This window comes from Antechinus flavipes, chromosome 1, assembly GCF_016432865.1.
Source record: "Antechinus flavipes isolate AdamAnt ecotype Samford, QLD, Australia chromosome 1, AdamAnt_v2, whole genome shotgun sequence".
Lineage (NCBI taxonomy): Eukaryota > Metazoa > Chordata > Mammalia > Dasyuromorphia > Dasyuridae > Antechinus > Antechinus flavipes.
The window spans coordinates 17,712,983-17,736,837 of NC_067398.1; the positions used below are offsets into that span (position 1 = coordinate 17,712,983).

A 23,855-nucleotide genomic window follows, 5' to 3' on the forward strand; every position below is an offset into this window, starting at 1 on the left:
GACAGCCGCGAATGGTTCTTGCCTTCTTTGTTAGATTTTCAGTCAGAGCAGTTGCCTTTTTTCCCTCTTTCTCCCTCTCTTGATACCCTCCCTTTCTCTCAAGCCAGTGACCTGCCATATCTTAATTTGTCTTTCCCTTCTCCTTTTTTCATCTTGAATTTAAGGTTCAAGCTGATAGCCCGTTTAATCTTGTGTCAAATTAGCCCACTGGACCCTAGGAGACCCCTACCCATTTATAACCCAGCCTCGTCTTTGTGAAAATGCTTTCTTTGTGTGATTCTGTAGATTCTCAAGTTAGAGGTGCCCATTTTTGATGGATTTACACGTGTGTGTTGAGATCAGAATTTCCTAGGAGTCTTTGTATTTACAAGGGCTCATTAAAATTCCCTCGGAAAGTTTCACCTGAGGGAGACAGAGAACCACAGACAGCTCATAGCAATGTTCAATCTGTCTTTTGCTCTGAGAGAGGGAAACTTGCTAACTGGGAAGGGAATTTTTTGAGATGCAAAAGACGAAGCCCCAAATGCTACAGATTCTGTCCTCGATGAGTTTATGTTCAGATACCACACCCCCTGCTTATTCTTTTCTTTAATTTTTTTAACAACTAATTAACATAATATTTATTTTCTCTGCCTCCATCTCTCACTGGGAGAAAAAAATTACAAACATGAAACTAATCTACATCATCAAGCAATGCATATTCTTAGTGGATAGAGTGCTGGCCATAGACATTACCTCTATTAACTGAGCAAATCTGGCATTCTCTCTGAGCCTCAGTTTCCTCATTTGGAAAATGGGGATAATGATCATGTTAACTAACAGGATTGTTGGGAAGACCAAATGGGTCTTTGCAAACCTTAATGATCCATGTGAGTGTCAGTTATCACAGTTATTCCTAGACAGCATTCATAATAGAATCAGAGAGTGGAGGGAAGCATCTTGGTAAGTGGGAAAGAGCAGTGATTTAAATCTCACTTCTGATGCTCATTATCTGCTTAAGCTTGGGTAAGGTCCTGTCCTACTCTTTATTGTTTGTTTAATGTTTAGCAGACTCTTGCTTATACGGATAAAAGGATAAAGACCAAATCAACGAGCGTTCTTATTAATCTCCCTTGGCCTCAGTTTCCTGATCTGTAAAATGTGGTCATTTCCAGCTCCAGATGGATAATTCCCAATTCTATAGCAAGCCTATAGTCACCTCTGCAAAGACAAAGAAATACACCACAGACCGAGTACCTGTCTCATTTGTCCTTACCCAAGAACCTTCGGAATATAAAGACAATCAGGTGTCTTGCAGACCGAGGCTGCTTGAGGGCAGAGACTTGGTTTTTCTTTATCTTGTATCAATGGTGTTTAGCGCAGTATCTGGCATACAGTAGGGGCTTAATAGATGCTTTCTGATGAAGTGGAAAAAACTGAACCACTTATATTTATATTGTTTCCTCGATAAGAACGGGAGCTCCTTGAGGGCAGAGACTTGTTTTTTCTTTATTTTGTATCAATGGTGTTTAGCACAGTATCTGGCATACAGTGGGGGCTTAACAGATGCTTTCTGATGAAGTGGGAAAAGCCTTGAACGTGTAGCCAAAGCTTTATTTTTGGCTTGGCTGCTTACCACTAGTCCCTTCCTGTCTCCATTCCTGATTTTCCTCATCTATAAGGTGAGGGGAGGTTGGAATGATCCCTTCCCTCTTCCGGCTCTAAAGCTCCAAAGTCCTGGGCAATGCGGACTGGAATATGGGGCTAACCTGACCATCTTCCTCAATGCAGGCCGTTGTTCTCCCCCGGTCCCACTAGATGGCGGTGTTGTAGAGGGGATGGGAGGGACCCTACGCCGCTGGGAAGTTTCCAGTTTGTAGGAACTTTTAGGTGGGGGTTGGAAGCGGGGTCCAGGGAGCGTTTTGCGCCCCGGTGATTGGCAGAGAGTCCCCCACCTCCAAGCCACGGGCGGTCCTAACCCTTGGGGTTCACAAGGGTCTCAGCAATCAGAACCCCGCAAACCCCAAGTCCTCATGAGCTCCCCCGGACCCAGGGTTTCACAGTTTCCTCCCAGACGCAGCCTGGAAGCTGCCCCCCACTCCCCACCGCTGGCCCCCCCATTCCGGGGGGCGGCTCCCCAGGAGCCCTACTATGTGCTGTGTGGATGCTCCCAATGGCTCTATCCCTCACTCTCCCTGAGAGCCTGAAAGAGTTACTGTTTATCTCTGTCCTCCCGGCTCATCCTAGGTCCAGGGGTGCCGTCCAACGCCTTCGCTCTCTCGTGTTTGATTTTTGGCATATCGGCAAATAAAATGATGAGCAAATCGAGAAGCATTTATTAAGTTCTTACTGTGTGCCCGATGCTGAGGATCCAAAGGGGAGGAATAATGTGCCAAACATGGCTAATAACTCTTGACAAAGATCTCATTTCACAACGAGCTCGGGAGACAAGTGCTCCTGTTAGGCCCATTTTACTGCCGAGGAGCCTGAAGCAAACAGGTTAGACGAATGGCCCAGAATCATGTCATTACTAAGTGTCTGAGGGTGGGTTTGAACTCTGGTTTTCCTGACACCATGCAGAACTCTATTACATCCATTGCATCAATGGCCCTTGATAAAAAACATAAAGACAATGAAATAATCCCTGCCCTCATGGAGTTTATTGTAGGTGACAGGGCACAGAGAGCTCAGCCTGGACTCAAAAAGACCCCAGTTGAAATCTGGCCTCAAACACTAACTAAGTGATCCTGGGTAAGTCACCCTCTGTTTGCCTCAGTTTCCTCATCTGTAAAGTGGGGAATAAGAACAGCTACTTCCCAGGCTTGTCATGAAGATTAAATGAGATAGTCATTATAAGATGCTTAGCTCAGTGCCTGCCACACAGGAGGTGCTGTATACATGTGAACTATTATTATTCATCTAGCCTGATATTTTTGAGCTTTTCCCAGGACCTTGTACACAGTGCAGAGTGATTCTGTGAGAAAATGTGACTCAGCCACATTTCCCTTTAGTATCCGATGCCAGATTAGCATCTGGGCTTCCTGATTCAAGGAAGTGCTCCCTATGTAGCCTGCATTGTAAATGGTTGAAGAGGAGTCTCACATCTTAAAGAACAGATTCTATCTTGTGGCCTTGGGAAATCCAGTAAGTTGCAGAAGGCTAAGGAAGCTATCTATCCATCCATCCATCCATCTATCTATCTATCTATCTATCCACCTAGCTATTTATGCAATCTATCATCAGCCTGTTTATCATCCATTCAGTGACCTATCTACCTGTCTATTATCTCTCTCTTTATGTGTATATCTGTCTGTGTCTGTCTATCTACTTATTATCTATCAGCTTATGTATCATCTGTCAATCAATATCATCTAGCCATTCATCTGTCTAACATGTATCTATCATTTACCCATCACTCTACCATCTATCTTTCATCTATAATACATTGATTTATTATCTTATTTCTATATTATCTATCACTTGATCTATTTATCTAGGCTATCTATCATGTATCCACCTATTTAAAATCTATCCATCATCTATCTATCCTCTATTTGTCCATCTGTCTATTATTTGTCTACCTCATTTGAGCATCCATTTTTCTATCTACTCTCTATCATCTATATATTCTTCTATTTCTCTAATCTATCATCTACTAAATCTATCATCTACTAATATGTCTATCCTTTACCCATCTATCATCTACTGTCTATCCATCTATCTGTAATCTATCTATCCTCTATTTGTCCATCTATTATTTATCTACATCATCTGAGCATCCATTTTTCTATCTATTCTCTATCATCTATATATTCTTCTATTTATCTAATCTATCATCTACTAATCTATCTTTTATCCATCTATCGTCTATTGTCTATCCATCCACCTGTCACCTATCCATCATCTAGCTATTCTTCTGCATTAAGAATGTTGAGAGAGATTCAGTATAACCCAGTGTTCTTCCAACCTTTGGGGATTTTTTTGAATTTACAAAAACACGAGGGAAGGCTGGAGCCTGGCATTAATTCACTTTAACAGAAGGAAATCATTAGGAGAATGCCAATACCTTTCTAAAAAAAATAGAGCTTTTGCACAGAAAGAGACGGGTATAAGAGCAGGGATTATACCTCCAGGGTGAGCTAGAAATCTGATTTCAGGCCTAGCATCTCCAGTAACCTGCTTCCAGAGGAAGACTCAGAGAACCAGAGGGAGACTCGGAGAACAAAGAGGAGCAGCAAAAGGAGGAGAGCAAAAAGAAGAGGAAAGATGACAAGGGTAAAGACAAAGATAAAAGAAAAGATGATAAAAAAGAAGAGAAAAAGGAAAAAAATAAAACTGCTTGTTCTGAGACAGAAGTCTGGGATGGACAGACATTCTCTACTAGAACATCTCTCTGGGACTTGGAGGCCTGGACCTAGAGGGCAAGGTTAGGGGCTGGTGCTGATTGGCAACTTTTTGGGTAAATGGGATGAGAGAGAGTGTGGAGTCCAGAATAATATCCTGAGCAGACATGGGATGCTGGGAATTAGGGTGAATTTGGGGCAAGGCCTTTGGCATGTGGGACTCACTATGTCCCACCCAAACTACAAAGTTGGGGCGGATGGCTCTTACTCTTGTGTTCCGTATGAAGTGACAGGGGAAGTGGGGGGAACGAGTCTGTTGGGGTGGGAGGAAAGCAGGTATTTCCCAAGTGTTCTAGCGTGATGGCAGCTGTGAGTTATACATGGCAGTGAGGTCATAATTCCTCCGAGGGGGAGAACTGGCTTAGAGGGATGAAACTGGAAGCTTGCCCAACCAGAAAGAGAGAGACTGGGAGAATACTACCATTAGTAGTATTATTACTTATTATTCGTAGTATTGTAATAGTACATTAGGGCAAATGTATTGAGATTCTCCCCTAATCCATCCACCCTCTGGCTGACATCACCCACTCCTGGGGATCCATCCGGCCCACACTTTGGAGACCACTCTCTAAGGCGATAGTATTACTTATTTTATTTTTAAATTTTCAGGTGTGTGGGGTAGTTAGGTTTAAATGACTTAGGTCTTATTTTTCTCTCTCTCCTTCCTCCCCTCCCCAATCTCCACTGAACAACAACAACAACAAAAAGAAATAAGTCAATATTTATCAAGCGTCTATGCACCAGGCACTGTGTGTGTAAAGTGCTTTACAAATATCTTCACAGCAACCTTGGATGATAAACAGGCTGATGATAGATTGCATAAATAGCTAGGTATAGGTGGATAGATAGATAGATAGATAGAGTAGGGACTGTTAATACCTCATTTGCAGATCAGGAAACTGAGGCAGAGGAGATTCGGGACTTTCTGAGGCTCACCCAGTTGCACGGAGACCGCCAGGACCACGAGGGTTCTGTGCTCCCGGCTCCAGGACTGGGCCGTTTCTACAAAACAAGCTTCCTCCTGGATTCTCGATGTAATGGGCTGAGGCTTGAGTTGATGCACTGAGGTCCCAAGCACATGAGGCTAAATAGTCATTGGACCATACTCTATTAATATATATGCTTGGAGAAAGAATGGCCTCCGCCCCCTCTTTGTGCAACTCCTGATGTGTTGTATAGGAAATGCCGATTTTGGTGGGTGGAGGCAGGGGAGTGGAAAAGGAAGGGGAGGGAGAGACTTTTGGGATTGCCATTGCCACGGTTGGCTCAGTGCCATTGCCCCGGTTGGCTCAGCTCAGATCGCTCTCTGTTAGCTGGCTTCCTGTCGCAGCTGCCTATATTTGCTATCGCAATCTTTATTCACCTCTTCACTTCAATAAATATTGAAGATTTTTCCCTTAACCTGAATTCCTGACTGCGGCTGATTTTAAATACGCGGTCATTACACTCTCCAGCCTCCTTTCCCCCAATATTGCTTCATCCTAATCCCCCTCAGAGTTAATGCGTTACAAGTCCTTGAAAGTTGCTTCACTGAGTCTTTTAGAGAAATGCTGGTCTTTTCTCCTTCCCTTCCTTCCTCTCTTCCTGCGTCCTCTCTGACAGACCTAGCATGATGCTCTTGGCTCTCTCCTTGAGTCCTGCTGCCTCTAAGCACGAGAGGAGGCCGAGGATGGCTTTGCATCCTTCTGCACGCACCCAAATAGGACTACCCAGTGACTTCCTTAAAAAGAGATGGCTAGAACTCCCTTTCCCTCTCTTCCTTCTTCATACCAATTAGCCAGTGACATCTTCCAGCCTACTGACCCCAGCCTCTGCATCTCAGACCTACGGCTATAAGGGACCCCAGAGGCCCCCTCGTCCAACATAGCCCTAGATTTGCCCATGATCCCACAGGGAGTAGCAAAAGGGAGATGGGAGGGATTGAAGAGGAAAGGAAGTTCTGGGAGCCAGGAGGTGGGGATGCCCACTACCCCGATGGTCAGAAAGGAAGCTTGGCAATCTCTACTGGATATCGACAAGCAACTCTGGCACCGTGGAGTGCAGTTCCATGTCTTGAGGTGCAGGATAGTTTCTCATCCATCAATTCTGACAACCCGTGGTAGAGCCTGGGTTCCCTGCCTCTCCTACAGCTGCCTCTCTGCCTTTGTGGAGACTCCAGAACCGCTTGGGCTTCCTCCTTAGCTCTAATTTGGAATGAGGAAGACTCCTCATTGCTCCTAGGACCTGGACTGTTATTCTAAACCGAGCCCTGACCTTGCCGTGGGTGTAGAAGGGAAGCTAGAAACTGGAGCTTCCCTTTCTGGGCCAAATCCTCCTTGAACCCTGTGCCCTCCCCATTCTCCAGACCCTTTTGAGGTTTGTGGGGGTATTTCTTTGAAAAGGGAAACAGTCATGAAATGAAGATAATTTCTGGGAAGTTCTAATGGGAGAATGAGGAAAGCTCCGAACCTCAGTTTCCTTGTCTGTAAGATGGGGGAGTTGCATTTAATGACCACGAAGGTCCCTTTTGGCAAAATTACAATTTTATGATTCCCTCTTCCCCAGAGCAGTTTAAAGAGTTGGGGGAATGATAATAATACATTTCTCTGAGACTCAGTATAATAGACTAATACTGACTACCCCTAGAGCAAGCCCAGCATGGTGAGGGCCTGGGCACGGAGCCATGAAGACAGATTAAAATCCAGCCACCGGCACTTACAGAATTTGTGGCTATTTAAACTTTCTGAGCCTCAGTTCCCTCATCTGGAAAAGGGGGACATAATGGCACCTACCTCCTAGAGTTGTTGAGAGGATCAAGGAGGAAGTTACTTGTAAAGCACCTGGCCAATCTCTAGGAGTTCTATAAATGCTAGCCTTGGGTCTAGCTTAAAATCTTCTTGGTGGTATGGACCACGTCTTACCCTTGGAATGACCTTTCCTCCCACTCTGCCCTTGCTTCCCTCAGCCTTGAGGACACAGGAGATGCTTGCTCAACACCTGCCGATCAGTCACTCACCATCCACGAGTGCAACGTTGAGTCCTCTGCCAACGTTATTTTTCACAGTACTCATGAGTCTAGAAAAAAGAAGAAAAGGTAGAGCCGGAAGCCTTAGCATAGATCTAAGGGCAGCCCTGGAAATTCCCAGGGGGGCCAGATAATAGAGAGAGAGGCGGATGGAGCTTGCCCATGGGTGCGTCAACCAAGGAGCCCCTGGAGAAGCTCATTAAGAAGCTTCGTCACAAGTTCGTCCTGCCCAATGATCGCCATGATAGAGAAGACTGGCTCCCTTTCCATCTCAGGGAATGGTACATTGGACAGAGAGCTGACTTTGGGGCTAGCCAGACCTGGATTCTATTTCTGCTTCTAACACCAGTCACCTACCCTTTCTGTGCTCCAGGCAACTCTCTAAGACTGACTGGGTTTCTGGAGGGACGCTGGTCTGTACTGGTAAAAAGGGAACACCCTCATCCAGTTCCCCAAACCAGAAAAACCATAGATCTAGACCCCATCTCCCCCTCACCATTCCAGGTGAGATGGCGTCAGGCGTTAGGTACCGTTTTCTGTGAGAAGACGAAGACTGAAAACAAGTGGGTAACCAAGTCCTCTGGGGGAGTGTGTCTGCTCCTCCCTGATCTTTGCCTTCATTTATAAGGTAAAGGTCTTTCTGGTTAGGACATCATTCTCCAAAATGAATACTCGTACTTCACCTTGCTCAGATTTGAGCCGAGTTTTATTTTTTGTTGTTGTTTGTTTTCTTTTTTTCTTTCTTTTTTCTTTTCTGAGGCAATTGAGGTTAAGTGACTTGCTAAGAAGTGTTAAGTGTCTGAGACCAGATTTGAACACAGGTCCTCCCGACTTCAGGACTGGTGCCATTTAGCTGCCCCTGAGCCGAGGTTTTTAATTTCAGTTCTGTTCTGATAGAACAAGTGCCTGCGATTTTGGGGATGTAAGTTTTCTTTTATAGCCTCTTTTCTAGTTTTAGGCGTGTAACCCAAGGACTATTTGTTCAACTCAATCACTCTAAGATTACTGAGGGGGACAGCCTGGCGTATGTGATCAGGAAACAGGGAGATCAGAGTTCAGATCTTCCCTCGGATCCTCGTGTGATCCCGAGTGAGTCGCTGACCTCCTTATGCCTCGGTACAATGAGGGGATTGGATTTGATGATCTTCGAGGTCTCTTCTACCTCTTAATCCGTGATCCTATGTACTATTACCTGACTGGCCAACACCAAGAATGATTGATCCCTTGTAAGGATGACAGACGCTCCTCACCGCGGTAATCTGGGACGTCATTCTGGGCAACCCTCCTCCCCCCAGGTAATCTACATTGGTGGGAAAATCAAGATCACCCTATAACTCCTGCCCACCCACCCTTCCCCGCGCCCTTGCCAAAATCTTCCGGAGCTATTTGGTGACTGGAAATCCGAATTCTCCAATGAGCGCATTTAAAGAACAACAACAAGTGTTGAAATGGCCCCAGGAGACTATGATTCTAGCCGCGGAGAGAGAGGAGGGAGACCGGCTCTTGGGCTCAAGGGTGGGGAAGGGGCTACTCAGACACTTACATCTTGTCTTCAAAACAGATGGAGGGTCCCACGACATTGGCAGCTCCACTCGTGATCTTGAAGGCGAAGAAATCCCGCACACATTTCTTACTGTTGTCACACTTATTTCTTGGATGCTCTGAGGGGAGAACAGACCCATGTTAATAACCTGTGTGCGGACAGAGAAGGGGGGACTGGCTGGAGTTTTCTCCACTACCAAACTGAGGCCAGTTCCACAGATATCTGTTGAGTGAACAGACTGAGAAATGAAAAGTTTGGGTCTAATAGCTTTTTTTAATGAAACACACACATTTTGATGTAGTAGATGGAGAACAGGTCTTGTGAACTAGGTAGCCCCAAATTTGTTTTTTTTTTTAAGTGACTTGCTTAAGTTCACACAGCCAAATATAGCTGAGGCTGGATTTGAACTCAGGTGTTCTTGATTCTTGACTCGGCAGCCTCTTAGCTATCTCAACTTAAGGAAATAGGAATGACATAATTCCTTTTCCTAATGAGGACCTCGACCATCTCAAGAGCCCTTGAGGACAAAATCAGACGGCCTTGTTGGACCACAGAAGACCTCTTGCATTTTTAATTGTTAAAATTACCCTAAAATCTCACCTCTGTAAATGTCACTCTTTGGTGCCAGATCCGCCATCTCTCCCCCCTTTCCCCTTTAATGAGAACATATAAAGAAAAATAGCTCTTTGAACAGTTGTTCCCCCAGGGCTGTTTGCATGCAGGGGATGAAACTGTGGCTTTCTGCCTGACAGGTTATAATTTATATTAATGTGTGTTTTTAACACTACCTGACAGTTCAGAAGGCACCATTAGGGAGAAGTGGATAAACGCAGAATTAGGGAATTTTTGGCTGGAGGGGAAAGGGAGCATTAAACAGTCAAAATATCTACCGGAACAGGATGAGAGTCAGTCTGGTTTTCTCTCTGCCAGAGACGGAGGTGACAGTACTGCTGACCTCCGGAGGGGGAGGCTGACGATGTCCGCATGGTGCCAGGGGCACCTGAGAGGTGATCAGCGCAGCCTCTGGGAAGTGCCAGAGAGCTCTCCCCCTCCGGAGAGCTCTGTAGTCTGGACAGACCCCTGGCCTGGGGCTCCGGGATAACCCTGGGGAAGCAGTCCCCATGGGAGTGAATAAATATCCTTTCTCTTGCAGGATTTCAGAAAAGGAAAGGAAAGCTGGTCTTTCTGGTAGTCATGGGAGAAGGGAAAAGAGGAGGAGGAGAAGGAGGAAGAGAAGGGAAAGGAGAAATAGGAGGATGAGGGAGGAAAAGGGGGAAGAGAAAGAGGAGATAAAGAAAAAGAAGGAGAGGGAGGAGAGGAGAAGGGGGAAAAGATATAAAAAGCAGAAGAGAAGAAGAAAAACAGAGGAGGAGGAAGAGGAGAGGGAAGAGATGGGAAAGAAGGAGAAAGGGGAGGAGGAAGAGAGGGAAAATAATCTTACTAACTACCTAAGGAAAAGCTAATTTTGGATTGATGAAGGATATATGTATATATTGTATATGTACATGAAGGTAGGGAAAGAAGAGACAGACAGAGGAACACACAGAAAGAAGAGAGACCAGGAAAGGAGAGAGACAGAGATAGAGTATAATTTATATAATGACATGACTTGTAAATACACCTATTTACACTTATATGTACACACACCCATGCTCATATATAAACACATATAAAAAGGCTCATTGACTCCGAAAGGCCGGGAGAAGGCACAAGCTCCCGGAATCTTGAGCCTTTCTGACCGAGTTCCCATCAAGGGCTGCATGAGTCAAAGCCAGCAGGATCCCATGCCCGACACCCAGAGCTTGGTTGTTTAAGGTTAATTGTTAACAGGACCTGACGTTTATTGGTTCCTGGTTCCTGGTGATGTGTTTTTTTACATGTTCAGGAGGGAAAGGGAACGGGAGCTGGGACAGTCCTTGGAAGCAGCTGCTCTAGAGCCTAAGAAATGGTGTGACAAGGACAACTCTTCCCAGACTTCCCCTGTGGAAAGATGAACATCTCTCTATGGAAAACTCGAGGCAACCGAAGATCCTGCCCCTTGGTTCCTGGCTCCCTCTGCTTGCTTCCTTGCTGCTCCATGCTTAGCCCCTCTGCCCGTTTCTTGGGGCTGGCCCCTCTTACCCGCCTGGTGGGGAAGGCCAGAGTCAAGGCCTTCTTAGAATAGCCCCACCTGCTGATTGTCAGGTTTACCGACGGACTTTTCTGGATTAAAAATTGGGCTGAATATCCAAGAATGGCAAACGCTCAGGAAGAGTCAATGGTGATGACAATTAGCTCTTTCTCAGGAAGCCCTGGGGCTAAATCCTTCCTCTGACCCATCCTGACACCCAAGGAGTCTCCCCTCACACCTCACCAAGAAGACATTGTGTCCTGGGCACTCAGGTCACAGAGGAGGTGCCGCCTGCTTTCAAAGAGGGCGTTTCCTCATCTGGAACTTCCCTGTGCCACTGATATCCCACTTATCTAATCTGCTGCAGGACTGGCTTAGATTCCTTCCCCTCCCCTCATTGAAAAATGGTATTTACTAAACTATCTCTCCCCTCTGCCCTGAGCCACACAGAGCCCAGGGACCAGAAGGCCCTTTGCCAAACACAATGTCAGGACTAATTAACCTCAGCCGCAGGCCCCTCATCGCTGACACTTCCCAGGGGCCCCCTCGACTTCGCTGCTCTCAGTGACCACAGTTACACACACAAAGCATCTTGGTTGCCCCGGCCTAACGGCAGGCCCAGAAAGCCCTCGGCCCAGAGCAGCCTCAAGCAGTCTTTGCCCTGGAAAACGTTGAGGTCTCCACATCCAGAGGACACAAAGGAGCTTGATTCCAATTTGCTTGGTTTGGCTTTATACAGAGAAGGGAGGAAGGTGGGAAAGAAAGAAAGCAGGAAAGAAGTGAGGGAGGAAGGAAGGAAGGAGAAAAGGAAAGAAAGAAGGAAGGAAAACAGGAAAGAAGGGAGGAAGGAAAGGGGAGGGAAGGAAGGAAAGTCACAAGGGAGGGAGGGAAGGAAGGAAGGAAGGAAGGAAGGAAAGAAGGAAAGAGGAGGAAAGAATGGAAAGTAGGAAGGAAGGGAAGGAGAAAGGGAGGAAAAAATGAAGGAAAAGAGAATGGCAGGAAGGCAAGAAGGGAGAAGAGAGGAAGTGACAAGGGGAAGGAAGGAAGGTGAAAAGGAAAGGAAGAAGGAAAGGGGAAGGAAAAGGAAAGTCAGAAGGGAGGAAGGAAAGAAAGAAGGAGTGAAGAAGGAAGAAGGGAGGAAGGCAGGTATGTAGGAAGGAAGGAAGTGGGAGGAAAGAATAGAAGTTAAGGAAGTAAAAAGGAAAGGAAGAAGGAAAGGAGGAAGAAAGGAAGGAAGGAAGAAAAGGAGGGAGAATATCACATTTGATATCAGGAAGAAGTGCTTAAGAGTTGAGGGTTCTTCAAAGATAGGAGTGGACTGTGTTGGGAGGGCAGGGATTCCTTCTTATTTCTAACCTCTGATCCCCAACATCGGATAGAGGACCAGTTTTGGAATCAGGAAGCTTTGGGTTCGAATCCAGGCTCGGGAAGATGTTCACTGGCTGTATGTCTCTGCACCAATCATTTCTAGCTTTTTCTGGCATCGGGCTGGGCCCGGTGACCCTGAGGTCCACATCAGCCCTCAGTGGGATCTCCATGAACTGCGGTTTCCTGCCTAAACCTCCCGGCATCGGCAGTTTCCGGAACAGATCTCGGACTCAATCCTCGCCTACCATTTTTGTCAGAGTGAGCCTGCCTTCCCTTTCTTATTCTCTCCAAGAGGGGCGGAAATTAAAGGAACAAAAAGGATGTGTTTCAGGATTAATCCTGGGTCAAGGGTCGGGCTGCAGAGACCCCTCTTTTCTGCCCAGCAGGAATCTGATTTTCTGATTGCTTCAGTTGCCGGGACCCGGGGTAGCTGCTCACGTGCTCCCCAACATGTAGGCTTCCATCCCATTATGGGAAGAACATCACATTGATACGGGAAAAGGGATTACTCCGGGACTGCAGGGAGAACGCGGAGTTTGCCCAGAGCCTAATCATCTGCAAGCTGGGCCTTATAAATCCTGTGTCAATGTGCCGGCTTAAACAGTCTTTGCCAGAATTGATTTTCTGACCTTTGTGTTCCGACGCTGCCGGTGCTGGCTCCGGCTCCACAGCCGAGAAGAATTGGGGCTGGTGCTCCTTGCAGCTGGGCTCTCCCCACGAGGGAGGGGGGCTTAGAATCCTGTTTAGTGGATTCTCAGGCTGCATTTCTCTCAGACTTGCTGCATCGAGTAGGGGCCCCGGGAGGCAAAGGCACCTGGGAGCATCCCCTGGGCCAGCATCCCTTCGGGGAACCTGGGAAGCGGGAGGATCTGAGCAGCGGTCAGCCTTCTGGCTCCCCACCCAGACTCATTCTTCATAATTGGCTTTGATCACTGGGCTGTGGTGGGTGCGTAGGAGGAGGTCTCCCTTGGCCAACTTCTCTTGGGCCCTTTAGACCTTTGGTCTGGCTTTTTCAAAGGGGCCTTTACCGAGAAGAGATACAGAAGTGAGGATCAAAGGGCCTCAGCTTGAATCATGGCGGGTTCACTTTGGGCCACCCCTGGAATGTGAGCTGTGGGGAAGAGTGCCTTTGGGCAGTTTTTGGCATTTTCTAAAGGGCTTTCAGCAACCTCCCCCTCCACCCCCCCATCCTGTCTGTCTGCCACAGAGCCTAAAGTTTCTACTGTCTTCTGAGTCGTTTTAGCACAGAGCTAGATCAGGAAGGGGTCTTAGAACTCAGCAGTCCAAGCTCCTCATTTGACACGTGAGGAAACTGAGACTCAGGAAGCTGAAGTAACTTGGTTAAAATCACACAGATTGGGGGTACAAGAGCCATGGTTGAATAAGGCTCTGTGACTTCAAGTTCAACAGCTTTTCTAGGGCTCATGTGGCAAGCAGGGCCAATGATTCAGGAAGGGAGAAGGGAAGAGAAGCTGGGATGAAGAAGGGAGGGAGGGAGGGAGGAAGGCAAGAAGGAAGGGAGAAGGGAGAAAGGAAGGAAGGAAAGAAAGGAGAGAGGAAGAGAAGGAGAAAGGGAGAAAGGAAGACAGGAGGTAAGGGAGTAAGATATGGAAGGAGAGAGGGAGGGAAGGAAGGAAAGAAGGGAAGGAGGTATGGAAAGAGAGAAGGAGGGAAGGAAGGGAGGGAGTAAGGGAAGAAGAGAAGGAGGGAAAGAGAAAGGAAGATAGGAGATGAGGGAAGAAGGTATGGAAGGAGAGAGGAAGAAAAGAAAGGAGGTAAGGCATGGAAGGAGAGAGGAAGGAAAGGAAGGAAGGAAGGCATGGAAGGAGAGAGGGAGGGAAAAAGGAAAGGGGAAGAAGGAAGACAGGAAGTGAGTGAGGAAGGTATGGAAGGAGAGAGGGAGGGAAAGAAGAGAAGGAGGGAAGGAAGGAAGGGAGGGAGGGAGGAAGGAAAAAGAGGGGAAGAAGGAAGACAGGAAGTGAGTGAGGAAGGTATGGAAGGAGAGAGGAAGGAAGGAAGGAAGGCATGGAAGGAGAGAGGGAGGAAAAAAGGAAGGAAAAAGAGGGGAAGAAGGAAGACAGGAAAGGAGTGAGGAAGATATGGAAGGAGAGAAGGAGGGAAGGAAGGAAGGGAGGGAGGGAGGAAGGAAAAAGAAGGAAGGAAAGAAGGAAAGGAGATATTTCAAAATGAAGGTGCTGGGAAAATGAAAGATATCAATAAAGTTTTAAAAAATATATAGTATTAAACATCTACTATTCCCAAAGCATCGTGCTAGGCTCCAGAGAGAACTAAGGCCTACAGCCTCCCTTCTCCCAAGGAACTTGTTTCATATCCAGTAACTTTAGAGAGTCCCGCCAGAAGTCCTTTTGCTCAGTCATGCAGCTCCTTTTTGCTGCTAATTCAGCCTCTTCCCTGTCTCTGGCAGGACTACTGGGGCAGCCTCTTCACTGATCTCCTGCTTTGTGTCTCCTTTCTCTCAGCCATCTCCTTTTTGGTCCCAATTTTTGGCTCCTAAAACACATCTGATCACGTGACTCCTGTACTCAAACGTCTTCAGTAATTCCCTATTGCCTCTAGGATGAAATATAAACTTCTCAGCCTGGCATTCAAAATCCTCCACACACTTTTGTTCTTTTTCTATTCATCCATTTTCTGTGGATTTTCAGACTAAGTGAACCAAAGGAGGAGGAAATTTTTCCTGCTTCCTTTCTCTTCCTTCCTACTCTGCAAGTGAACAGAAAGTCCTTGTATCACAAAGACATTATACCAGCTCAGATGGGCTGTGGAACTCCCTCACTCAATTAGCCCTAGTGGCTCCCTGTTACCTCTCCAATCCCATTTGAAATCCACCTTTGACATTCAAAGCTCTTTGCCACCCGGCTCTCACTCCCCTTTCTTGCCTCATTATTCCCCTTGATACACTCTACATTCCAGTCAAAGTGGCCTTTGTGTTCTTCACCCGGGATCCTCCCAGCTCCCTTCCCTTTTGGTGCCTTTTAACCAGTTGTGTCCCTTGCCTGGAACACGCTCCCTTCTTTTTTCTACCTGCCAGAACCTCTATTTTCCCCAAAGCTCAGCTCAAATGATTCCTGTGGGAGGCATTTCCCAGTCCCCCCAGCTGCCAGTGTTGGCTCCCTAAAAAAACCTCCATGTGGATTTTGTACATGTCTGTATGCTATACATAGGTACACACATGCACACAGAGCAGATATGCTTTTGTATATACTGAACCTTTCCTTATCTCTTGCCTGAATACTCTCTCTCCTCAATGCCTGGTTGCCTACAAGACTCAGCTCAAAGGTAATCTTTTAGTTTTCTATATCTGTTAGTGCCTTCTGCAAAGTTATCTTTTATCTCTTTTGTATGTGAATTACATCTACTACTATTACTACTGCTACTACTACCACTACTATATTACTACTATAACTTCCACTACTACTTTTACTCTTACTACTACTACTACTACTACTACTACTACTACTACTACTACTACTACTATTACTACTACTACCACTACTATATTACTACTATAACTGCCACTACTACTTTTACTCTTACTACTACTACTGCTACTACTATTACTACTACTACCACTACTATATTACTACTATAACTGCCACTACTACTTTTACTCTTACTACTACTGCTACTACTATTACTACTACTACCACTACTATACTACTACTATAACTACCACTACTACTCTTACTCTTACTACCACTGATACTACTATTACTATTACTACCACTACTATACTACTACTATAACTACCACTACTACTCTTACTCTTACTACCACTGATACTATTACTACTACTACCACTACTATACTACTACTATAACTACCACTACTACTCTTATTCTTACTACCACTGATACTACTATTACTACTGCTACCACTACTATACTACTACTATAACTACCACTACTACTCTTTTTACTATTACCACTATTATTACTACTACTGCTACCACCATTCCTATTATTACTACTACTGCTGCTGCTAATATTATAACTACTACCTCCCGACTACCACTACTATTACTGCTACAACTATTATTACTACTAGTATCACTATTGGGCCACTACTACTAGTACTACTACTGCTTTTCCTACTACCATTAGTACTACTACTACTGGCACTGCTAATACTAGCTGACATTTACATATCACTATGAGTCAGGCACTGTGCTAAACATTCTAGTCCTCACAACAACCCTGAGAGGTAGGTGCTATTATACCCATTTTAAAGATGAGTAAGCTAAGGCAGACAGAGGTGAAATGACCAAATAGCTAGTAAGTATTTGAGGCTTTCTGACTCTAGATCCAGCCTTCTATCCACTGTGCCATCTGGCTAAATATGTGTATATGTACAAACACATTCCTCTACATTTATATGCATGTTGTTTCTCCCTTTAGAACACATAAGCTTCCTGAGAGAAACAATAGTTTAATTTTTAGGGGCAGCTCAGTGGTGCAGTGGATAGAGCACCAGCTCTGAAGTCAGGAGGACCCGAGTTCAAATCTGATCTCAGGCATTTAATACTTCCTAGCTGTGTGACCCTGGGCAAGTCACTTACCCTGCATTGCCTCAGGAAAAAAAAGTTTAATTTTTGTCTCCTCTGTACTTCGTAAAATATATTAAGTGATTAATAATGTTTGTTGGGTGGTGAATTGATATTGAAACAGAAAAATCAAGTTCTACTCACTCTCACTGGTTATCTTTGAGGAAGAACCTGTGTGGGGAGAGAAAGAAGATCTGATTAGAATTTACCTCAAGGAAAGAGAGCCCCAGAGCTGAGGGGAAGAAGGAAGGAAGTTTGGAAGGAAACAACACAATTTCCTACCTCTGGGCAGTTTAAGCACAGCCCTCATCATTACAAGATTTCATAAAAAGTGATTTTAAAAAATCTCAAACGCTGCCTCCTCCATGAAGCCATCCCTGACCACCCTGGCAACCTTGGGCTTTTCTCTGAGTCCCAAAAGGGCTTCATGTCAGCACTGTGCACCTGGCATTTCTTTGGGGTAGTCAGTCCCTGAACTTGGTCCCTAATTGTGTACGCTTCCCCATCTCACTTTCATGCATAATAAATATTCTAATTTCCCTGAGGTCAGGAAACCAGACAATCTGTGGGAGTCCTACCCCAACCAGAAACGCCTTCCAGAAGCTCTGGGAGAAATGGGCTTCCATTTAAACGCAGAGGTGAAAATCGGTGTTGATCTGGCTTGATGTCGTAGTGATGGGAGGAGTCTCTCAAACTGGTGAGGGTTTCACCATTGGCCACGAGATGCGTCACATTTGTTGGAAGGAAGAGATGGTGACTGAGTGAGTAGAGTGCTGTGTGGGGAGTGGATTGTAAATGACCAGCCAATGGTGGCCCCTCCTAATGAGCTGAGGTTTGGACTGGATTTTTTTTTCCCTGAGGCAAATGGGGTTAAGTGATTTGCCCAGGGTCACACAGCTAGGAAGTGTTAAGTGTCTGAGATCAGATTTGAACTCAGGTCCTCCTGACTTCAGGGTTGGTGCTCTACCCACTGAGCCACTTAGCTGCCCCATGCACTGGATTTTTAAAAAAAAAAATTAGAGGGGGGAAAAGAGATGCAGGGAGTAATTTAGAAGATGAAAAAAAAAAAGGAGAAGTATCAATAAAAAGACATTAAAAAAATAAAAAAAAAACTATTGATCTGAGCCAATATGCTCAAAGTTCAATAGACAGATCTAAATTTCTCAGTGACGTAGTGGGAGAACAGGGAGTAATGATTCTTCAAGGAAGAATGTCAGCTTGATCTATAGCCTGAAAAGTCAAGGGTTTGCAGAAGGGTTTGGAAGCACCACCCGTGTTTCCTTCCTTTTGTGGATTTATCCTATCATTCTCAGTTCCCCGGAGCCTTTTATTCCACATGTACCTCATCAAAGACCAAGAACTCTGCCTCACCCCCATTGCCACACGCTACACTCGGTAGAGAAGTAGGGCATAAAGGAAACTTCTATTCAAATGAATATAACCTTTGCCCATCATCTAAACCAAGTTTTTTATCTATATATGTCAAGGAAAGAATGAACCAAATTGCCCGGCCGTTGGGGAGTGTTTGGGAGATTGGGCTGATCTTTTTTTCTTATCGGGTCAAACAGCTAAGCAAAGAAATCGGTTAATACATTTAGGGTTGTTAAGGGGAGTTATATATTCACGAGGAGATGACTTTCGGGGTCCTGGAATTACAGTGAAATTCACCTGGGGCAGATAATAGTGCCATTTGGGTTTGCTGGGCTACTGGCCCCGTATCGGGTACAGGGTGAGGCCGTCATGGCAGAATACAGGGAGAGTGCTAGCTGCTCAGGGCGAGATTGGTTGGTCCACACAGAGATTCACAAGGACCCATAAGGGAGTTTTCAGGAGGTTGGAAGACGGTAATTTCCGTAAGAGGAGTTCTATGGAGATGGGACCTTGGGAGGAACGCTGGAAAAGGGAGGAAGGTGGAGATCCGGACACCCAAAGTACCTTGGTTACACCTCTGGCTTAGGCTGGCTTCCTTTCTTTTTCCATTGTCTTTCTTATTTTTTCTTCTCTCATATTTTCTTTCCCTTTCCCTCTTTCCTTTCACTAACAGAAAGTAAAATATCCCCTAAATCCATGGCATTTCCCCAAGCCTTTCTCCATTTTCCCTTAGCTAACTCTCCTCCTAGGTTTATTATAACTTTTTGCCTTTGGGAGAAAGAAGCATTGGGCTTATTGAGGAGGAAGGTGGAGACTGCAGCTTTGGTCCTGATGGACAGCGGCAGCCCCAGCCCGAGAAATCTCCCAGGGGCCTTTGTCAGACATGTCAGTGATGGAGTAGAGCCTTGTACGGACAGCAGAAGTCACCTCATCGAATGCTAATTTTTTTAGATTTTCAGTCCCGGCCCTGAGGGCCCTGCTAATAAAATGATGATGAAATAACTTACCCAGGAAGTCTCGTAAACTAATGGTTTTACCAGTCTTCTTGAAATAGGTGTGAGTAAAGAACCATGTGGTCAGCAGGGTAAAAATGATGGCCCCCAAGCGGATTAAGGCTGAGGAAAGGGATAGAGAACAGGTGACATTAGATCAGAGTGAGAAGAACAGCTCTTCCCTGATTCTCAATTTTCTCATCTGTATATTGATCCACTTGGACTTGACCTCTGTCCTCTCGTGCTCTAGAGCTATGACCTGTGATCAGCAACATTGTGAAGTGGACTTTTGGAGAGAGGGACTTACTTTTTCTCCTTTGGTATTTTCTCTGACTCTCAGTGTCTTGCTACTCTTGAGACCCATAAATTGCACAGGGCTCCCCAAAGTAGGGCCTTTCTTGGGCCTTCCTTTTTCATTTCTAGTCCTAATATCCAGAATTCTCGCTTCCAAGCCAATGACATCATCAAAATTTGTTTATTTGGAGTCTTATTCTCTACGGATCGTGATAGCTCACTGGATGAATGGAGAAACTCATTTATGTTAAGATGCTGATGACTTACTTAATACTTACATTTATTAGGACTCTAATTACAATGAATTATTTTTGCATTTATGAGCATTTATTGTTTTCTCTCTCCTCCAAATTAGGGATAAGGTAGAGTAACAAAAACAAAACCTTTTTTTTTTTTTTCAAACAAAATCTAGGTAACAAAACCTTGGATAATATTTGTAAAGAACTTAGCGCAGTGTCTAGCACATAGTAGGTATTTAATAAGTCAAGCAAATTCCCGTATTGGTCACATGTCTCATTCTGAAGATTTAGTCCATTGTCTCTCTGTCAGGAGGGGGGGTAATATTTTTGATCACCATTTCTCTGGAATTGTAGCTGATCATTATTGTCTTAATGTTAAGGAGTCACAAACATGAGATTTTAGAAATTTCTAGAGAATCTGTGACTCAATTTCCCTGCTAAGTGGAGAAAAGAGCTTTTTCTCCTGGCTTCCCGCCTTGCAAGAATATTCATAATGACATCATTCGGTTCTCTGTGGCTCATTAAACTCAGCTCTCCCATTCAGAGTACTTATAAGTAGGCAAATAGATATAGACTCTTGAATTTCTAGCCACTTGATGCTGATTGGGTAACAATCCTTGCTATCTTAGATCTTAACTTGACTGTTCTAAAGCAATTGCTTAGATTAGAAATGGAATGGATTTGACCGCGACTCCTTTTAGTGACTTTTCCACTCATTTTCCCAGCATTGATTCAATTTCTATTCCAGTGTACACCAGGCACTGGGCTAGGGTGGGGTGATACCAGGACAAAAAAGAAAGCTTTGCTCTCAAAGAGATTATATTCTCTTGGGGGGAGAAGGAGTAATATGTATGGAGGAAAAAAAAGTATAAAATATATACGAAGTGATCTTTGTACTTGTATCCCCAGGGTCCGGCACATAGTAGGCACTTAATAAATGCTAGCTGATCGATTAATTAATAGGAAGCCTTGGAAAAGGCAGAGAGGAGGGACATGGAATCTCGGGTGTGAGGAGGGAAATTTGGATGACTTTGGCTGGACTGGAGAATGAATGAAGGGTGATAATTTTTGGCACATGATAGGTGCTTCAGAGAGTTTATCGATTGATTAAGGGACTGATAGACTATCTTGTGACGGGATGGAAAGGAAAATAAACTGGAGTCAGCAACAGTCAATCTGCCAAGAGCTATCCTTGCATGGGGACTGAGGCTGGGGTTACTTGATGCTGTGTAGAGCGGAGGTCTGGGGGATTTGGCCCAGCGGGTTCTGGTGTAGAATGGCTGGGGAGGGGACCCAGAGAATATGATCCTCCAGGAAGTCACTAGTCATAGAGGGAGGTGCCCCGAATAGTTGTCACTCTCCCTGAGCCAGCCACGGGGGATTGGGAGTGGGGAGAACAGGTGGGACATGAAACCAGGAGGAGACAGAGGTCCCTGAGGGGGGAGTGGTCAGAAACAGAATCAACAGGAAAGGAGGAATATCAGAGAGGAGGGAAGGGAAAACAAGGCCCGTCCGGTGGTAGCCAGCAAGGAAGGAACAAAGGGCAGGCGGGCAGAAGCTGCAATCAGTCCATCAATCAAAAACAAATATACATTAAATATACAAATATACATTACTCCGCGCAAGGTGAAGAAAAGTCATGTTACAAGGATTTTAAATGTCAAACAGGATTTATAGTTCAGGCAATAGCTCTGGAGAGTTGGACCCAGTGTTTGGCTGCCTAGCGTGAGCTCACAAAACAGGGGGAAGCTGGGTCGCTCCGTCTGACGGCTGGAAGCTTCTTGGGCAGAACTCGGATAGTTCTCAGAGGAAAGGGGGAGCCAGAGAGAGCCGGGACGCCAGAGAGAGCCGGGATGCCGGAGCAGGTCTACGGGTAGTCACCCCAAGAATTATTCCCATTGTATCGACGGGGATGTTTCCCTTGCTCTCTTAATGTTGTGGGAGAGGGAGAGGAAAGGGAGGGTCGGGTTCCGAGCTGGGCTGACAAGTTCCCCAAGGTCTTGGGCACTAAGAACCTCCCCTGGGTCACCAGTTCACCAGAGACCACAGTCTTGGGCTTTTGTGTTCCCTTGCCTTTTAGGGGGCACACTGGCTATTCCAAGGGTCCTGGAATCAGAAAGGCCTGAGATCAGCTATGACCTCCGACACTAGGCACTGTAACATGCTGGACAAGTCTTATAATCTTAGTCTGCCTTAGTTTCTTCCTTCTTAAAATGGGGATAATAATAGCCCCCACCTTCCAAAGTTGTTCTGAGGATGGAATGAGATACTATTTGTAAAGAACTTAGCCCAGTGTCAGGCACATAGTAGGTGTTTAATAAATATTTCCCCCCCTTCTTTCTTGTTGGGTATGTTATTTCAAAGGTCAAGGGTCAGTATTGGCAATTTTGCTTAAAATGAGCCCTCATCAGGTTCCATCTTTTCCTCAACCAGCTGCCTACAAAGGACCCACAACTGGGGGTTGAAGCTGGAGGTCTGACTCACCCCAGGCAAGTTAGGACTTGTGGGATTTGGGGACTCCTCCAGATAACTGCCTTCAACTCCCGATGAGGCAGGGCTCTCTCTGCCCAGAAAGTGGGTGCTCTCCCAGTCCTTTCCATTTAAAAGCATCAAGAGAGCTGCCACGGACCTCACCCTTTGGTCGTGTATCCCAAGAAATCCCGTCATGTCTGCATTGTTCTGGGATCTTGATTATGTTTTGTTTTGGGGGGGGGGGCTGCTTAGGTGCAGTTGAAAGGAGCTGGGACTTATCAGGATCAGATTAGGGAAAGTAGCTGCTGCTAAGGAATCCCTCCCCTCCCGTCCCCCTCTGCCTTCTGCCCGGTCCTTTGGTTTGAACGACAACAACAACAACCAAAAAAACAGCAACAGGGCAGTGCTGGTGCCTGCTTGTGAGAGCTCTAGAAAACTGATCGTTAAATTTTGACTATTTACTCCTTGAAAAAAAGGGCAAATTCTGCAGGTCAGGTATTGGGTTATTGCTCTGTTGATTTTCTAGACTGAAGAAAATGACGGAAAGGGGGTTAATCGTGAAGATTAAATTTAAAAATGTGTTATGTGTATATCCTCCCACAGAGAGCCGGTTGTTAAACATTTACCAGCATGCCCCCAGCAGCAATTTTACAACATCAGCTTATTTAATTAATAAGAGTCTGAGCTTACCTGACAGTCTCATCCTGTCCGAGTAGGGGACGCTTTAGCTGACTGTGAGCCCTGCTGGCCTGTGGAGACAAAAGCAGAATGAGGATTTGAAATCAGGCACTGAAACAACAGCAAAAACGACCAAAGCCAAAACTGGAACGTTGGATTATGGGTACTTTCTAAATGAAAAGAATCCACTCCTAATCTCAGGTTCCTGGGCTTTTAAGATAGCTGGAGAGGTGGAAGAGATCTCAGAGGACAAGTCCCACCCTCTGGGAATTCACAGCTTCTGCCTCAAGTAGGATTTCCCTGACTCCATCAAATACAGCTCAGGAATCCATTTTTCCTCAACTTCCTCCACCATCTTCCTTTCCAGCGCTTATCTAGATTTAACAATTATTTATAAGGCACTTACATTCACCTCCGAGGCTCCAAGGGAAAATGGAGCCATAATCTAATGGAAGAGACTGGACTTTTACACATTGGGAAACAAGAGAAAGAGCCAGGATCTGTCTGGATAGGGGTGGAAGTGAGTAAAAGCGAGACCCAAAGGAGATCCATGGGATTTCTTGGGAGAGAGAAGGAAAAAGTGGAATTAATGTCACTGAGTTCAAAAATCTCCATCTCATCTGATGAATCATTTTCTTTAAGAGATTTTAAAAGGAGGATGTCTCCAGTTTGTTTCACACATAAGGAAACTGAGGCAAACAGGATTAAATGACTTTCCCAGGATCACGCCGAAGTAAATATCTGAAGCTAGATTCGAACTCAGATTCTCCTGACTCCTGGATCAGCATCCTATCCACTGAGTCACCCAGCTGCCCATGCTCCAGGGAGAGTATTCATG

The 23,855-nt window shown here is 45.4% G+C and overlaps 1 protein-coding gene across 3 annotated transcripts in view; it reads right to left on the reverse strand.

Moving 5' to 3' along the window:
- The window catches only part of FAM3D (FAM3 metabolism regulating signaling molecule D), a 51,226-nt gene that overhangs the window by 11,119 nt on the left and 16,252 nt on the right, over window positions 1-23,855 (reverse strand). For all 3 annotated transcript variants that reach the window (XM_051979918.1, XM_051979933.1, XM_051979924.1), the window contains 5 exons: window positions 23,030-23,088; window positions 19,350-19,457; window positions 17,116-17,142; window positions 8,930-9,047; window positions 7,378-7,436 (listed from right to left, as the gene is read on the reverse strand). In XM_051979918.1, the coding sequence (XP_051835878.1) occupies window positions 7,378-7,436; window positions 8,930-9,047; window positions 17,116-17,142; window positions 19,350-19,457; window positions 23,030-23,042 (325 nt within the window). In that variant the 5' untranslated portion in view covers window positions 23,043-23,088. The remainder of the gene's footprint in view (window positions 1-7,377; window positions 7,437-8,929; window positions 9,048-17,115; window positions 17,143-19,349; window positions 19,458-23,029; window positions 23,089-23,855) is intronic.